Consider the following 16352-nt stretch of genomic DNA (forward strand, 5'->3'; position numbering starts at 1 on the left):
TTCTGTGTCCAACTCCAGTCCGGAGAAAACCCAGTCAGAGGCTCCATCTGAGACAGAACTGAGAGGAAGAAGTTCAGGATTGTGTCCTTCCTCACAACATACACTCGTCAAGGGCGCTGAAAATCGCCAAGTTTGTGCTGGGATGTACAGACTGAACCCTGACTGTTGGGTTTGGTCACCCAGACCTCCTCTTTGTCTCCATGCTCAACATTCAGGGAGCCATGCTACAGTTGAGCTGAGCCACCAAGAGGAAGAGGAGGAGGAGGAGGAGGAAGAGGCAGGAGAACTTCATTCTGTGTGCTGCTACACTTCAGGTATGTTCAAGATAAGATAGAGATGGAGAGATGGAGAGATAGATAGATAGATAGATAGATAGATAGATAGATAGATAGATAGATAGATAGATAGATAGATAGATAGATAGATAGATAGATAGATAGATAGATAGATAGATAGATAGATAGACAGACAGACAGACAGACAGATGGAGATATAGATAGATAGATAGATAGATAGATAGATAGATAGATAGATAGATAGATAGATAGATAGATAGATAGATAGATAGATAGATAGATAGATAGATAGATAGATAGATAGATAGATAGATAGATAGATAGATAGATAGATATTTGTTACAGCAGCATGGAAGATATGGCAAAAGCAATACAAATTACAAAATAAACATAGAGGTAGTAAAGGATAATAATTTTTTTTTAAAAATGCAGTATATACAAATAAAATAGAATAAGATAAAACAAAACAAAAAATACAAATGATACAAAGCAATAGATTAGATACAACCTAAAGAAAAACATCCTCCATTATTGGCATATTCTGTGTTTTCATTTTAAGGTGAGATAAGACAAAACTTTGTTTTTATTTATCTCAAACGACATCTGCCTGTACACAGTAAAATATACACAACATGCATAGAAAAATAAATAGAAAAAGAATGCAGAGCTCAACAGAAAAGTGTAAATGTATGTAACAATTAGCGTGTTAAAAAACAACAACTGACCAACTGTCATGTCTGTGCACAACAATTTACCATATATTTTTCTCTGATGTTGTTCATTCCAATTGGTACATTTTGTGTCCTACTCATCACTGTGTACGATATATTTTTTTTTTAAATAGCCCCTCTCTAGTAACAAGAGGAGAGCTATACATTATGTTTCATGTCAATAAATGTCTCTTTAGCTGCTTTATTATTATTATGTACTGTATATCACATTCCTTCTGAAATTTCAAGATCCCACTGTTTACAAACTCATGACACCCGAATAGTCCTTAATACATATCTTGGGAAGACTGCTTTCCCTCACTTTGCACCACAGGAATGGTATGAATTGCAAAAATCCCCAGTCATTACTGACTTTAATTGTTTGTTCATTTTTATTGTCCTGTCTTTTAAACCTGGACATATATATATGTGAGAGCTACTGGAATCCTTGGAACACTTTAGATATGTCAGCAATAGCTCCTCGTCGTGTTGGTATCCTTACGTGGGTATTTTACCCTGAAAACTCACACATTCCCTGCTATGAGAGCAAGTGTCCTATGTGTTTGTGTGTTTGTGTGCATGTGTGCATGTGTGTGTGTGTACGTGACTACATTTTGGTCCAAACACAGCAGGTTTGGCAGCAGATACAGGAAACAGACGGATCAGACATATGATTCAGCCATGACATGCAACTCTAAGCCAACCCTCCGCATTATCTAACCTTACATGAGCGGGATGTGCTGCAGTGCAGTAAAACGCAGCGTTTACAGAATTTATACTTTTTTTTATTTATGCTAATTATGCACAATGTGTACAGATTGACCTGAGCCACTGCCCGGCCTTGTCAACCCTGTTTCTCACCTGTGTCCTCAGGCTGTGAAGACGTGATCAGTCAGGCTGCTGATGTTCAGTGGTCCACCTGCGAACCTCCGGTCCGCTCAGGGATCCCCAGCAGCTCGGGGCTGACTCGGCATGTTTCAGGTGCTCGTTCGTCACGCCAGCCAACAACGGCTGACGGAGGAGACGTGTCACTGCATTTCATTGGTGGTCGATGCTGGAGAGGTTCAGGGATGGAAACCCAAGGATGTGTGTGTGCTTATGGCCAGAGGGAACCAGAATGTTTGGGTCCATGCTGGCCGGGATCTCCTCTCATCTACTACAGAGGTGAGTAAACACCTGGTATTTCCTGTTGTGCAAACTGCATATTTTGTGAAGGGCTTTTCTTCTGCTATTAAAACAAACCTGTTTTCACTTTTAACTTTTACATTATTTTTTTTGCTATTCTGTGGCATCATGTTCTATCAAGGCCACTGAAGCTCAGTGTGCCACTGCCATACATACCTGTACAGTACATACAGCCATGCAGGCATCACATTCACTCCCCTCAAAGTTGGAATTAAACCCAACAAAAACGATGCATACAAAGATCTTTGCAGGATTTTCTTTGAGAGGCATCATTCACCGTTTTATTTATACATCAGCTTTGACCTTCCAGTTTCTTCCAGCACATAATGACCAAACTGAAAGGTTTGTCACAACATAAAATATTGGCAATATCTGCAATAACTTGGATGTAGTTTGCCGTTATCAAGGAGAACCAATATCATGGAGGTTAAAGGCAAATGTCTGTATTGGATTCATGCAGTGAGAAGGAACATGGTGGTTGGAGTGGAGGTCGTGGAGGAAGTTGCTGTAGAGGACACTCTCGAAGTAATGTAAGTCTAAATTAACATGACATAATTATAACAGAAACATATAAATTCTGCAATTATTTCTGTAGTATTTCAAAATTATATTTATTTCGATATCTTATAACCTTCATGTTTGACACATTACTGCAGGATTTACACAAACACGCCGTAAGTGCTTGTTTCTTTCTCTTCTCAGAACGGAAGACTTATATACAGATGATCTGCTGGATCCTCAGGTATTGCAAGATGACCAATTGTACCCCACATGAAAACCTCCGTTGACTTTCAGCGTGTCCTGGTTTCATTTGATGCACTGTAAACAAACCTATTATTCACATATTTATCAAAATGTGTTTGTATTTTATAGGCTACATGTCGCGTACATCTGTTGTTGTTTTGGTGTGTCTCTGAGAAAAAAAATAAAATAAAAAAAATAAAAAGCCACTATCAAATGCGATGAATAATAAAAAAAATAAAATAAAGACTTGTTTGATTGTTTTTACTTTGATGCGCTAATATAATAGTTGACTGCAACTACCAGAATGCATCGCTTCAGTGACGTCATCACTCCGCGGAGATTGCGACATCCTGCAGCGAAAAGGAAACGCTGATGTTTTCGAGGAAGTAGCGCGGTGATTTGGATCTGATAAAAAAATTAAAAAAAATAGCAAAAATGTCGGATTCGTTACAGTCACAAACTCTCCAGGAACGACTGGACCGTCTTCGGGAGTTGACAGAATGTACTGAAAACTACAAAAAACAGCTACACGACATATTTGAAAAGCTAGGATGGTCGCCGGACTACAAAGGCTGCAACCGGGTAGGTCACCGTAGCTCATGTTTATTTGGCTGACGATACAAATAACGTTATCTTATCTTGTTTTTTTGTTTTGTTTTTATTATTTTTTATCGTAGCTAACGATCATTATTACATCCAATTGTTCCAGTAAATTAAAGGTCCAGTTGCTATCGAAACAATGACGTCACTAATCTTCCTCTTTGATCTGAAAACTCATTTAACTTTGGAATTTTATTACAGTATAATTTATATTATCAAAAAACTTAAAAAAAAAAAATTTCTACTACATTACCTCATCATTTTTTTTTTCCTACTTCTTAAAGGTTAAATTTATGCTTCTATGCAATTCACTTCTTACTGCTTGCAGGTTATAATGTTTACTTAGTTATTGAACGTGTTTTTTCCGACTGCTTTGCTCATTTCTAATTAATGATCATTTTTAATCGTACATAATAATGTGCATTTAAACTTTTTTTTTTTTTTTTTTTTTTTTGCATGGCTGCAGTGTATTCTCAAAGGTTTAGCCCCACCTAAAGATTTTGGTCTAATATTTCTTTTGATCAAAAAAAAAAAATGGGAATGTTGTTTCAAGTACACATTGATGTAAAAATGTGTTGGACTCGTGTGTTAATATAAAACCTTTATCGCACAAGTTGACTAACACACATATTGTCTTCCAGGCAATTCTTGTCAAGCGTTGAAGTTCCAAAAGACTTAAATATCACACGCTACACATACATTCAGTGGACAGATTATTTAGGACTGAAAGTTGTACTGTTCAGTTTCCATCTGGACCCATTTTAGAGAGGTCTTAGTTAAATCCAATAGTTATCTTTGTGATGCGGTTTATTAATGTGGCGGTTTAATTTAACTTCAGCCTCTAAAATGACCACAAAGTTCAGTCGACATTTGTTTATTTATTTATTTTTTTAAACAGTTTCAACTAAAATTGAGCATTATTACCTTGAAGGTAGATGTTTTGTAGGTGTGTGCCTCCTTATAGGAAACCAAGAAGTTCATGCTCATCTGATTATTGTGTGTGTGTGTGTGTGTGTGTGTGTGTGTGTGTGTGTGTGTTTTCTCAGGAACCAATGGAGCAGTGTCCCTATGACCCCAGCCACAGAGTCCCTGTCAGGAGCATGGAGAAACACAAGGCCTCCTGCAGGCTCCAGAGGATGGGCTACTCAGCTGAGGAGCAGGTAGCACACGTGGCTGCAGTCGAATTTTAAGACAAAGCAGTAATATTTCAGATGAATGCACATTAGACGTTTACAGTAGAATTGCTGCGGCTGTGCCAGTAACACCTGCGCGAATGACGGCTAAACAATAACAAGACCGCCAACTGCAAAAGCTTTTCGCCATTATGCGACAGCCTACTCCTGTAAACACCGTGAACTCCAGTGTTTGAACACGTAATCTTTAAGAGAGCTGTAAAGTTTTATAACTATTTTGCAGGCGGCGATGTGCGACCCTTCTGTGTGTTACGAGAACACCAGTGTCAGAAGCTTTATAATGGGTGAGTCAGTATTGATAACTTTTACTGTTTTATCACCACGTCCTTTATGTCCTTTATTAGAGCCAAAGTTCAACCGGTCAAGGTCAGATGTTTTCTCTTTTCTTTTAGATTTTGTTCGAGGTTTTCCTAAAAGAAGGTGTTTGGTTTTGTTTAATAAAAATCTTTAGAGAAATGTATCCATTCGACTGAAAATACCATCCAAATATTTATTTCTATTTACAAGTTCTCCATCTTGAGCGCCTGATGAAATGCTCGTGGAGATTTGTGGTTAAAAGGAAAAGCCTGTCTGAAGCCACATAAGTTCTTATCAGGGAAACAACTGGTCGATTTTTTTTTCAGTTGCTCTAATGTCATTTACTTCTTGCAGACAAATCCACTCAGCACCAGGTGATTCTGCAGGCGCGATCTGCTGCGCCGCTGATGAGGATGGAAGGAGTCTTCTGGCAAGGTGTCGGCTCGTGTTTTTAAAAAAAAAAAAAAATATTACTGTTTTCACCAGTGTGGTCTTGTTTATCACACTGAACCAAGCGCACAGTATAAATTTCACAATTTAGAGGTTCAAGTTTTACACTCCAGACGCAGTTACCACCACTAGATGTCACTAGTGCGTTACACTCACTAATTTGTAGCTTCCACCTCCTTTATCCTCAGAAATGTATCTTGGTGAAAGAGAAGCGTTGACATTTTAAAAGCATTTCTTTTATTTGGGGGTTGTCACTTTTATTTTCATGTCATTTTTCTGCTGACGCGTGTAATCGGTGTGTTGTGTGCTCTGTTTGCAGCGACAGGGGTGAGTATTAGAAAGGAGATGGGCTCTAGACAGGTCTGCTGCTCTGGTTCAGGCTTGCCTGATTACGTGCAGTATCCTTTAACATGATATCCTTTCAAACCACAGGGCTGGGCTGCGGGGCTCTCGCATTCTCACATGTCCGAACACGCACGCGCACGCACACGCACACGCACACACACACACACACACACACACACACACACACACACACACACTTTTCCCATTACGTGTTGGGGAAAGTCCGGTCCACACATTCAGATTTGTCAGGTAGATTTTGTCAGGTAGATTAACATTGATTGTACAAAATATTAATGTCATTTTCTCTTTCGGTTTAAAGCCATGATCACTGATTTCCCCTCATTAGACTGATACTGATCATGAAGGAGGAAACGGATTCCGCTGCAGATAAGAGGAGCAGCTGAGTTAGAAAAGAAGCTTAGAAACCGAGCAGCAGTGTGTTCACTTAAAAACAAATGAGTTAATTCACAAAATAACAAAAATCTGTTTAGTATCTTTATTAGATCATTTTGTCTTCTGTGGGACAGACCTGCTAGATAGTGTCTGACACATGAGTAAAATCATAGAGCTGACTTTAAGTTACTTTCTATGTCTGTGTTGATTCACTTTGCTTGGTTATGACAGGTTCAGACGACATGACGTCAACCCAATAATACCTCAACCGAATGACGCAAACAAATAATCATGTAGTCTCGAAATATGGCATCCAACAACACGTTTGTCATTATTCACAGCACACAAACGAAGCAAATCTGCCAGTTGTTTTCTATGACTTTATTCATGAATTATTATTGTTCATTGTGATTTACCTGTTTAGTTTTAACTGTATTGTTTTTGTTTGCGTGCCGAGTCGGTCATTTCTCGGCTTCAGTTTAGGTTGTCACAAAATAAAATGGTGTAACAACAAACTAAACCTTTTTTATTTTTAAATACGAAGTTAAAATCTAATTTTGTTTGAATTAAGGAGCAGCTTTATAAGGCAGACTCGAGTGAAAATATACTCTTTTTGAAGTTTCCTTGTTGTGGAGCTTGCAGACAATTGTATTACGCTCTGCTGAAATTGTTAGATGTGTAATTATTTAGATAAATGAGAAATGTGACATGCTCATTAGTGTACATATTCTCCCTCAGTCATTTCTCGGTGTGTAAAACATCTGTGGTCCTCCATCAGGTCAGTACTCCGGCCAACCTGTCGACGTACCTCAGAACTACAAGCGAGCCGTGTGTGACCTCACTGTCGCCGACCGATTGGCTCTGTACGATCATGTGGTCAGCCAACAGAGGGAAGCGGCGTCCTCCAGCAACGACGACCTCTACGTGGATTTGGTGTCCAAACTCCAGAAGAGTAAGAATCTCTCAATGTGGTGAACCGCTCTCAAACGATGACATCAATGTTACATGAAAAACTGACTTTTTATAGTCGACTCGATAGTAGAGGAACAATTCTGCTAATAAAATTCCCGTGTTAGTTACTTGTACATTCGTTTCACTTATAAAAAATGGTTTGTGATTTGCTTTTTGATAGAAAAAAACCCGAAAAAAAACCCCGTTGCTCTTATTCTGGTGATTCGGTACAGTCCTTTGGCAAATTGTGCGTGTTTGTGTGCAGATGAAGAACAAAATGAACCGAAGACTCACCTGGAGCTGATGGCAGAGATGAGAGACTACAAGAGGCGGCGGCAGTCCTACCGAGCCAAGAACGTTCACATCACCAAGAAATCCTACACGGAGGTACATCATTTGTTGTGCTGACTTGAATCATTTCCTTTATTTCAATAACGTTCAACTTGGCTCATTGGAATTTGCGGTCAAATAAGCACTGGTGTTCTTATGTGTAGCTGAATATGTGATGCTGATCCCGGTGCGTGGGCTCCTCAGTAAATATACTTACTGACTTAACTTTAGATCTTTAGATCAAAGTTAATAATGTGGCATCACTGTGATCAATCTGCAGGTGATCAGAGAGGTGATCAACGTCCATTCAGAGGAGCTTTCCAGACAGTGGAGAGACGAAGAGAACGAGGAGGAGGCGGCTCGATCCGAAAACTCCTCCCACAGGTGCACTTTTATTTACTTTTGTTGATTTAAAACATTTCGGCACAACGAACGATATGAGCACCGGATTAGAGGAGTTGATGGGCTAAAGACGGATGTTTTTCGTTTTATTTTTATTTTTTTTTGGTCCGTCAGGCGTCGATTGGATGAAAGACGGTCGGCGTCCTCCGAGTCGCGCCACTCTCACAACAAGCGCCATCGCAGCCGTGAACGAAGCGACGACGGCGAGAACAAGAAGAAGAAGAAGAAAAAGAAGGAGAGGTGGGAGAGGACCGAGTATTAAGTTTATCTTTTACAGCTGCAATTTACTGTTGATGAGAAGTTACAAGTTATTGTTAAAAATGTAAATGTTTCTCGTACATCACAGAGCAGTTACAGAAACAACCAGATTGCAACAATTGCTTGTCGAATTTTATTCACTGATGTGCTGTTTTTCAAAATGTATGTGGATGTTGGAGATCATTTTGGGTGTTTGGATCCTCGCCAGGGATTCCCGTTCCCCAGATGACCACCACCACCACCACGACCGGAAGAAAAAGAAGAAGAAGAAGGAGGAGAGGGTGAAGGAGAAGTGAGAGGGCTGAGTCGGCAACATCTCGGACGAGATCATCGTTCATCGTGACCTTAACTGCTCCAAAGATGACAGGTGTCATAACATTTTAAGTTTACAAACTGAGATTTTGGGAAGATAGCTATAATAAAGTTTTTGGAACAAAAAGCATTAACATTTTGACCCCCTTTTTTTTTTTTTTTTTTTTAATATAATTTTCAGTTTGTTTCTTCATTTCGGGGTTTTACAGATTAATTGGTTGCTAACCTTGAATTCTGACAAAGTCTGACAATACCTGATTTGCTTTCAGGGATTTTAAATAAAAAAAAAAATTTTTAAACTAAAATCAATTTGGAATGTTGGACAGGAGTGTCATAACTGGCACACTTTCACCACGGGGTCAAAGGTCATGTTTCGGTGCAAATTTTTGCTGCGCGAGACTTTATACAAGATTAGCGCAGTCTTTGGCAAAACCATGGGAAGTGGGTCTCTGATCAGTTTGACAAAAATACGCGACGTCACATGTTCATCTTATCATTTTAATGCCACATCTGAATCAGAATCAGCTTTATTGGCCAGGTATATACATGTGTATGTTGGCGCTCTGTAGCGCCTCCTAGAGGGGAGGAGCGGAAACGGGGTGTCCAGGGTGCGATGGTTTCCCCGACTCTGGATGTGTAGAAGTCCTGAATGGAGGGCAGGTCGGCAACGGTGATTTTCTCTGCAGTCCCGACGGTCCGTTGGAGTCTGCTCATGTCCTGTTTGGACAGTTCATAAAAATAAAACCCCAAAACTATTATTGAAATTTGTGGAACTGCCAACTAAAAGCTATAGAACATCATAAAATCTACAACAGTGAATCTTGATTGTTTTGAACATTTATATGTTTCCTTTTGAGGTTGAAGATTTGAAATCTTCAGATTTTCATAGTTTTGGTTAGTTACAATAGCATCACAATAAACTTAAAATTTAAAACAGTTTGACTCAATTCATTTAAATTGAACTGAAATTAGTTGTTACAGTTTAAAAGCTTTTCACTTCAAATTATGCAATCCATTTTGTGTTGTGAATGTGATTGTATATAACACCGTGGTTCAGAATGTCTTCTATGTTTTAGCAAACAAGACAATTGTAACATAATGTTTTTTGTGTTGTGTGTTGTATGTTTTTGAATATAAATGTGAAATTTGTCGCTCAGTGAAGAAAGAAGGCTGAACAGCAGGAACGCATTTTCAGTGAAACTTTTTAAAACAGTTTGGAAGTGAGCTGAGTAGTTCAGTTTTGGTGCTGGTTGTTTAGAAAGCTTTTTATATATATATATATATATATATATATATATATATATATATATATATATATATATATATATAAATTGAGATCCAATATTTTATTCAGTTGTCAATGACAAAAAAAAACAAGACAAATTCACGTCTTTTAGATTTGATGCAGATTTGGATCCAGATGCAAACTTCATAAAACATTTCAGAAGTTGAAATGATGCATTCAGTGAATTTTACAGTCTTGGCAGAGGAATCAACTCTTGAGTGCTTTCTAGTTACTTTACAGCTGCAGACGTGGTATCATAACAGTCACGAAGGCTTGAGGTGAAACATGAAATGTCTGCTTCAAATCCATGCGTCGCTCTCTTTTTCTGTGTATTGGTCTTTTCTCTGCTGATGCTGAACCCTGTCTCAGGTATTTCTCACCCTGTTGAGAAGCGGAGATCGAGGACGAGAAGAAGAAAAAAAAGACGGAGAGGATCCCATCAGTGCCTGGGAACCTGACGGATCCCGGAGAGGACAGAGAAGACGGTGGGAACCACCGGAGTGATAATGTTGTGAGGTGAAGTGCTCAGGAAAAGCTGAATCAGGGTTTTGTTTTTTTTTGTCCTCATCTGTATCCCGAGGGAATCCTTTGCAGGATCTGGTCTGGTCTGGTCTGAGGGAACTCGCTCTGCAGCACCATGGGAGCCTCCAGTAACAAGGTAAAAGGAGATGGCCTGAGTTTGGGGTCCGGGGGCCCGGCTGGCCCGTTTTATCTCCCTCGGCGGGGCCCGGAGTTTAAATTGAGTTCATTTGGATTATCTTGGATTTAAGGGAATTGATTTTGTTTTTCTGGAACAGGCAGGTGATGTAGAGAAAAAAGGGAATTGAAGGGAATTTGGATGAAGCAAAGGTAACGTGGGTTATTTACAGGTAATATTGGTATGATACCCTGCAGATCAAAGCAAACTGAGCGGGTTTAGCTGTGTTAAAAAAAAAAAGAAGCAAAACAGTAGATGGACGTTTAGCAGATACTCATGGTAAAAAAAAAAAAAAAAAAAAAAAATTAAAGCCAGAGATCATTTTACAGCCTTTAGTCTGTTCAGTTGATCAGTGTTTGAAGCACTTATCAGGATGTAAGCAGGCCATCAAAGTGTCAAAATAGCAAACTAAAAGCTAAAAATATCAGGTCTTCATTTCCACTTTAAAAGGAAGATGTTGCTTGTATCGTTTCTCGTTTGCGATGTGTCATAGCTTGTAAAATCCATTAATCTCATGCTTATTAATCAACTGTATCTATACTCCCCACCAAGCCCTGCTTTTGTTATAAAATAAAAAAAACATTGTAGGTCATAGGATGTAGCTGAAACGCTCCAAAAACATTTGTCTAAAAATATTAAGCTCTTTTTGTGTTTGAATTTATTGGGGTGCTAACCATTTATTCAAATACTTAAGGAAAGTTATTTTTGCTGAGAGGACAGTTCAGGATCATTTGTTTGGTACCCTGGATTATGGGAAAGTGGATTTTTATTCATGTCTCTTCATTTCATTGTCCCCAAATTTCCGTCTTCTCTTTAACAAAGTCTGATCGTACAGGAAATGTCCGCATATTGTAATAATGAGCCAAATGGCAATTGGGGTTGCATTTGCATTTTAAAGATTTAACGTGTTTTCTGCAACAAACCACAAATATTCAAGAAAACATGTAAAATATGAAATGGATCTCATGAAATGTAGAAATTGTCTCACCTCAGAGCCCCAGAGGTCCTGGAGGTCAGGATTATTGGTTCACATCAACAAGCATTGCCACTACAACTGTATCTTTAGGATTTATTCCCAAACTAACATATAATTAGTGTTTATTTACTCATCATACAAATCATGAGCAAAACGTGGCTAAATTGTTGGACGGTGAAAAGTTTCTTCATGTCAGATCAAGATTTTACCAATTAAATGTTGATTATGTAAAAAAAAATTACTCTGCTGCACAAAAATGAAGAGTCATCAGGGATCGACAGCAGGGAGGCAGAAATGTAGACAATTCATGAGAATTTTCGAGAGTTGAAATATGTTTTTCTTTCACAAGCGGCCTTCATACATTTTCCAAAATACAGTTTCTTAAAAGCTCAATCTGAAATGTCAAAGACCACTGTGCAACTTCCTCCGCTGAAGTGCACATGGTTTTTCCTCGCTTGGTGTTCAGGCTTACAGTGAAGCTTCAGGAATGTCGGATGAGTCTGAGAAGAGTTCAGCGGTTTTCATCCCGACAAAGAAACAAAGAGTCCGCTGGATTCTCACCCAAATACCAGCAGAGTCTCATCTGAGCGACTCTTTGGACTCCCAGCAGCTGCAGGGAGACCAAAGAGTCCTGCAAACCTCTGAAAACAAATCTGCTTTTTGTTGCAGTCTACTTTAGACACTCCTCCGATCCTCCCCTCCCCCCCTCGATTTCAGAAGCTCTGCTTCGAGGTCAGAAGGTCCATCAGAAAAGGTGCTTATGTTGTTTTGGTACCATCTGAGGAGCAGTTTGATGGAGCAGGCTGCACTATTGATGACATTAGTGACCTCACGGAGAACCTGAAGAGATGAGCAGTAATTGAGCTGCAGGACAGTGGCTGGCCAGCTCCACTCCAACATGCTCACGCATAACGACACCACGGTCACCACCAAGACCGTCAGTTCGGTCTTGGGAAAACAGAAAGAACCACAAGTTGTTCCAGAAGCTAAAGCCTTCCTCCCAGCCAGACCACCCCGACACACCTGAAACTGTTCAAACTCTGTCACAGCATCATCAAACAGGCTGTTGAATCATTTGTGGCCAGACATCCCTTAAAGAGGAGTTTTACAAATAGGTGGGCCTCTTAATTTTCTTTTCAGAGATTGAATACAATCAGTGATTCCTGGAGAACTCTTGTGAAACGTCCACCCAGTGGAGCTTCACAAGGAGCTCTGCCGGGAGAAGCAGAGGGAGCCCACGGCCCCCGAGCAAGTTCACGGAGGAGCTGACAACCCAGTTGCGTGGTCAAGTCGATGCGGTGACTCTTAGTTCCTATCAGCGAACAGGCAGATGCCTTTGAGCGCTGCAGGATAACTCAGCCGGCCAGTTCACTCTGTGGAAGTGCAGGAAGTGTTGAGCGCCGTTGTGTCTTATTTTTTGGGATGTAAAAATGTTCATTTGACAGTGATCAACTGAGCCGAGCTGAAAACGCAAGATCTAATCAATTTATGCTGAATCTTTGCTTTCTCATTACACCAGACACTACTGAGACTACATTCACCAAGCTCAGAAATACTGTAGATTTGTTTCTGTCTTTGAATTAAAAAGGTTGTTTAATCTCCCACAAATGTATTGAAAATGTACAAAACACGTGATCTGCTTAGTTTATAACTTGAATTTGGTTTACAAGTGTTTAGTTACTGTTGATTGCATCAGTTTAGTTACTTTTTACTGTGTCCTTTGTAGTAGTTTTTAACCTTATGGAGAAAAAAAAAAGTCAAATGCATTTTCATCTGTGCCCAGAGTGGGAAATTTTAAGATGCTTTGAATTTTCAGAAAAAATCGGAAGATTCATTTCTTTGTATCAAACGTTTGAAGTTTATAATCCAGTTCCTATTCATTTTGTTGTTGTTGTTGTTGTTGTTTGTGGTTTCTCTGTGTAGTTTTATGTCTCAGGTTAAAACGGCTTCATTCTGTTTCTCCGCCTCTTTCAGGACAAATCGACAACATAAAACATGCCACGTCTCCGCATTAAACCTTTGAAGTCAAATTCATTCAATTCTCTCATCTTGCTATTTTATCTACTGTTTACTGAATCAAGTCAGTGATCAATATTCTTCGGTTCTTTCAGAGGAATTGCTTATTGGCAGGTTCCTCCCCACCCGTCAGCGACATAACCGACCCGTTAGGATACTGGTTCTTATGTACCAAAAACTACAAGCTGCTTTCACACTGTCTCTGTAAAGATTGTGTTGAGTGGTAGTATGATATTAAATGATATTAAATGAATTGTGTGAATGTGTTTTCCCCGACAGGCGTCGCTCCTCTCAGGGCTGCTTGTGTTCATGCTGTGTGTCGTCTCTTCACTCTGCCAGGACGAATATTCTGGATACCACTCAGGTCAGAGCTGCCTCAAGTTGAACGTAACTGATTGTTCCTGTTAACTATTAATACAATTGTTAAACAGTTTAATTAATTAAACTATTAATTCAATTAGTGGCATTTATTTGTCTCAGCTGATAAAATATCTGTTTATTCCTGCTTCACACAACGAGAAAGAAAAAAGATGATTCTGAATTATTAATTCTATTAATTTCTCTTTAGAAATGAATCTATGAATAAAGCCAGGAATACAACTAACAACTTCGAATTCTTGTTCTTTTTTTTTTTTTAATCGAGAAACCAAAAAAAAAAGATAAATCTCCATCACAATGTGCCAGGTGAAGATTGCAGCATTTACCAGAAAGTCAGCATTGTAACTTTATAGTTCCTTATTTGTCATCCTTAAATCCATTGATTATCTAAACAAAAATCTGTGTATACAAATCACTGATCCGGTAAATAATTTATTATGTTTCTCTCGCCAAACTTTGAGTCCAGAGGAACCAATTCAATGTCATTCACGCTCAGATAACCTCCAGTATCAGACTTTAGAAATGTTTTGGCATAGAAAGCATTTTCAAGCACTCAAAGCAAGGGCTCGTCCGGGATTTGAACCCGGGACCTCTCGCACCCGAAGCGAGAATCATACCCCTAGACCAACGAGCCACTTACACATGTTGCTGCCCATGAAATCACATCTCACATGCTCTCTCTCTGCACATGTACATCTGTTCAGGTGAGGAACACACCTATGATGAGACGTCCGCTGTCGACAACCGTGATAACTTAGCCTCTCCTCGACCAGGTGAGATCTGTGTCCATCACTGTTTGTTCTTTCCTGGTTAGCTTGTGTTTGTTGTTGTTGTTGTTGTTGTTGTTGTTGTTTTCGTCCAATCAACTGTGAACTCTACCAGAAAGTCGAAATAATATTTCCTCAGGGTATCCACCTGAGCCCACTCACAGCTACGACGAGGACCAGATCCTCGAGGAGGGCGACTACGACCCTTACGGCCTCGCCCCCACCCGGGTCACCATGATCACCGAGGACGACTTCCCCTACGCCACCACCACCGAGTCCCACTACGCCAAGGAGGACACCGAGACCATGCAGGTGGGACAGCCGGGGGACTTTTCGTCTTTACTGCCATTAAAGCATCTCTGACATAATTCAGTTTCAGTTGAGTCTAAGTCAGTCTCAGCACACATAAATTCCCAGTTGTCAAGAGATTACAGACACTTTATTTCTATTTCTTCCTAAAAAAAAACAAAAAAACAAACGTGAGGAAAAATGAAAATGTAACATCTACAAAAACCACCATATCTGCTTTTAGAAACATTTTATATTTCGAACAAAACTGGGTGAATTTTAAAAAAATCAGGCTCTCAGCAGGCATTTTTATGTTTGCCATGGTTTAATAATAAGTGATAATATTGTGTTGTCAGGTGCCGTATGACACCTCGGATGAGTCGGGCAGCGATGCAGGGCTCGGGGAGGAGCGGCCGACAGAGTGCGACTGTGAACCCGGTGAGCCCGGGTTCGCTGGATTCGCAGGACCGAAGGTACCAACTCATTACGTCACATCACTGTCATTTTATTGAGCTGTTGTCTCACTGACAGTCTTTAAAAAGGACATGAAGGACATTCTGCTTTGAAAAAAAATGAGAGAATATTACTTATCATAGAAATAAAGAAGTTGATTTAGAAAAAAGTATTTATCAGCCATCTGACAGAGAGCATCCTTATCGGTAACATCTGGGAAAATTGTAAGTCACCAACAAAACTTGTATATCGGAGAGCTTTGTTTATTGTTAATGACTGAACATCCCCTTCATCCTGAAATAGAGATAGATGAAGCCTCGTGGATGACGCCTATTAAACAACTCTGGTAAACAAAACGACATATAAGAGATTCTTTGCAATTCATATAAGGAATAAACATCACTTAAATAACCCTCATGGACTGTTGCCAACGTGTGCGCATTAAGCATATTAATGTATTTCAGATTATTTGTCATGTTTCTCAACATCAAATGAGGTTATTGCAGATCTTCATCTGCTTGTATCTGAGGAGGTTTGAGTCTAAAGCTCATGTAAAAAAAAAAATACACATTTTGACTCCACAGTTTGCACAAACGCAGGAATAGGTTGTCTGTATGTAAACTCCAGGACTTGACTAATAAATACTACAGGTTTCTATTGATTTGCAGTTCATCTTTTCCCTGACCGGATTATTTTTCTCTCCCTGTCAGGGATCCAGAGGCCTGCAGGGTAAAACCGGCGAGCCAGGAACTCAAGGCAGAGAGGTGAGAGTCTAAAACAATGTTACTACATGTTTATTTATAACGAGAAAAATGAAGTAACAGCAGCTGCGTGTAAAACTGATTGTATGTGTGTGTGTTTTGTTTTAGGGTTATGGAGGAACCAAAGGCGTTCAGGGAAGACAGGGAGACCCCGGACCAGTGGTGAGTAAATTATGTCAATGCATAACTAACGCTTCACACTCTCGGGCATTCAAGGTGATGCTGATAAATGTAACTTCCAGGACACTGTGCAAGTGTCGTGGCA

At 39.6% G+C, this 16352-nt stretch overlaps 2 protein-coding genes and 1 non-coding gene across 4 annotated transcripts in view; 2 read left to right on the forward strand and 1 right to left on the reverse strand.

Annotated features, from left to right (window-relative positions):
• Positions 1-9500, forward strand: snrnp48 (small nuclear ribonucleoprotein 48 (U11/U12)). The gene is made up of 12 exons (XM_069140911.1): positions 1-314; positions 1880-2170; positions 2652-2721; positions 2894-3517; positions 4582-4695; positions 4952-5012; positions 5380-5460; positions 6992-7165; positions 7430-7551; positions 7775-7878; positions 8011-8136; positions 8363-9500. Exons 4-12 carry the CDS (start codon positions 3371-3373, stop codon positions 8448-8450), a joined length of 1017 nt encoding a protein of 338 aa, XP_068997012.1. The 5' UTR covers positions 1-314; positions 1880-2170; positions 2652-2721; positions 2894-3370; the 3' UTR covers positions 8451-9500.
• The window catches only part of LOC138193085 (collagen alpha-2(IX) chain), a 24445-nt gene continuing 16533 nt past the window's right edge, over positions 8441-16352 (forward strand). The window contains exons 1-8 of one of the 2 annotated variants that reach the window (XM_069140891.1): positions 8441-8521; positions 10121-10409; positions 13720-13804; positions 14523-14591; positions 14725-14897; positions 15230-15346; positions 16037-16090; positions 16196-16249. In XM_069140891.1, the coding sequence (XP_068996992.1) occupies positions 10389-10409; positions 13720-13804; positions 14523-14591; positions 14725-14897; positions 15230-15346; positions 16037-16090; positions 16196-16249 (573 nt within the window). In that variant the 5' untranslated portion in view covers positions 8441-8521; positions 10121-10388. The remainder of the gene's footprint in view (positions 8522-10120; positions 10410-13719; positions 13805-14522; positions 14592-14724; positions 14898-15229; positions 15347-16036; positions 16091-16195; positions 16250-16352) is intronic. The other variant, XM_069140900.1, reaches the window with a different exon arrangement.
• trnap-cgg (transfer RNA proline (anticodon CGG)) lies at positions 14381-14452 on the reverse strand. Its single transcript has one exon. It is a non-coding gene; the product is annotated as a tRNA-Pro (tRNA).

Source organism: Embiotoca jacksoni, unplaced genomic scaffold, assembly GCF_022577435.1.
Source record: "Embiotoca jacksoni isolate LCO1_2020_lvr unplaced genomic scaffold, fEmbJac1.0.p SCAF_11, whole genome shotgun sequence".
In the NCBI taxonomy this organism is placed as follows: Eukaryota; Metazoa; Chordata; class Actinopteri; family Embiotocidae; genus Embiotoca; species Embiotoca jacksoni.

Bases quoted from the DNA above. Each gene is read 5' to 3' on its own strand.
- snrnp48 (XM_069140911.1), top strand. From the start codon at position 3,371: ATGTCGGATTCGTTACAGTCACAAACTCTCCAGGAACGACTGGACCGT. The intron at 4,696-4,951 runs GTAGCACACGTG...ACTATTTTGCAG, and splicing joins GCTACTCAGCTGAGGAGCAG to GCGGCGATGTGCGACCCTTC. The intron at 5,461-6,991 runs GTGTCGGCTCGT...GTCCTCCATCAG, and splicing joins GGAAGGAGTCTTCTGGCAAG to GTCAGTACTCCGGCCAACCT.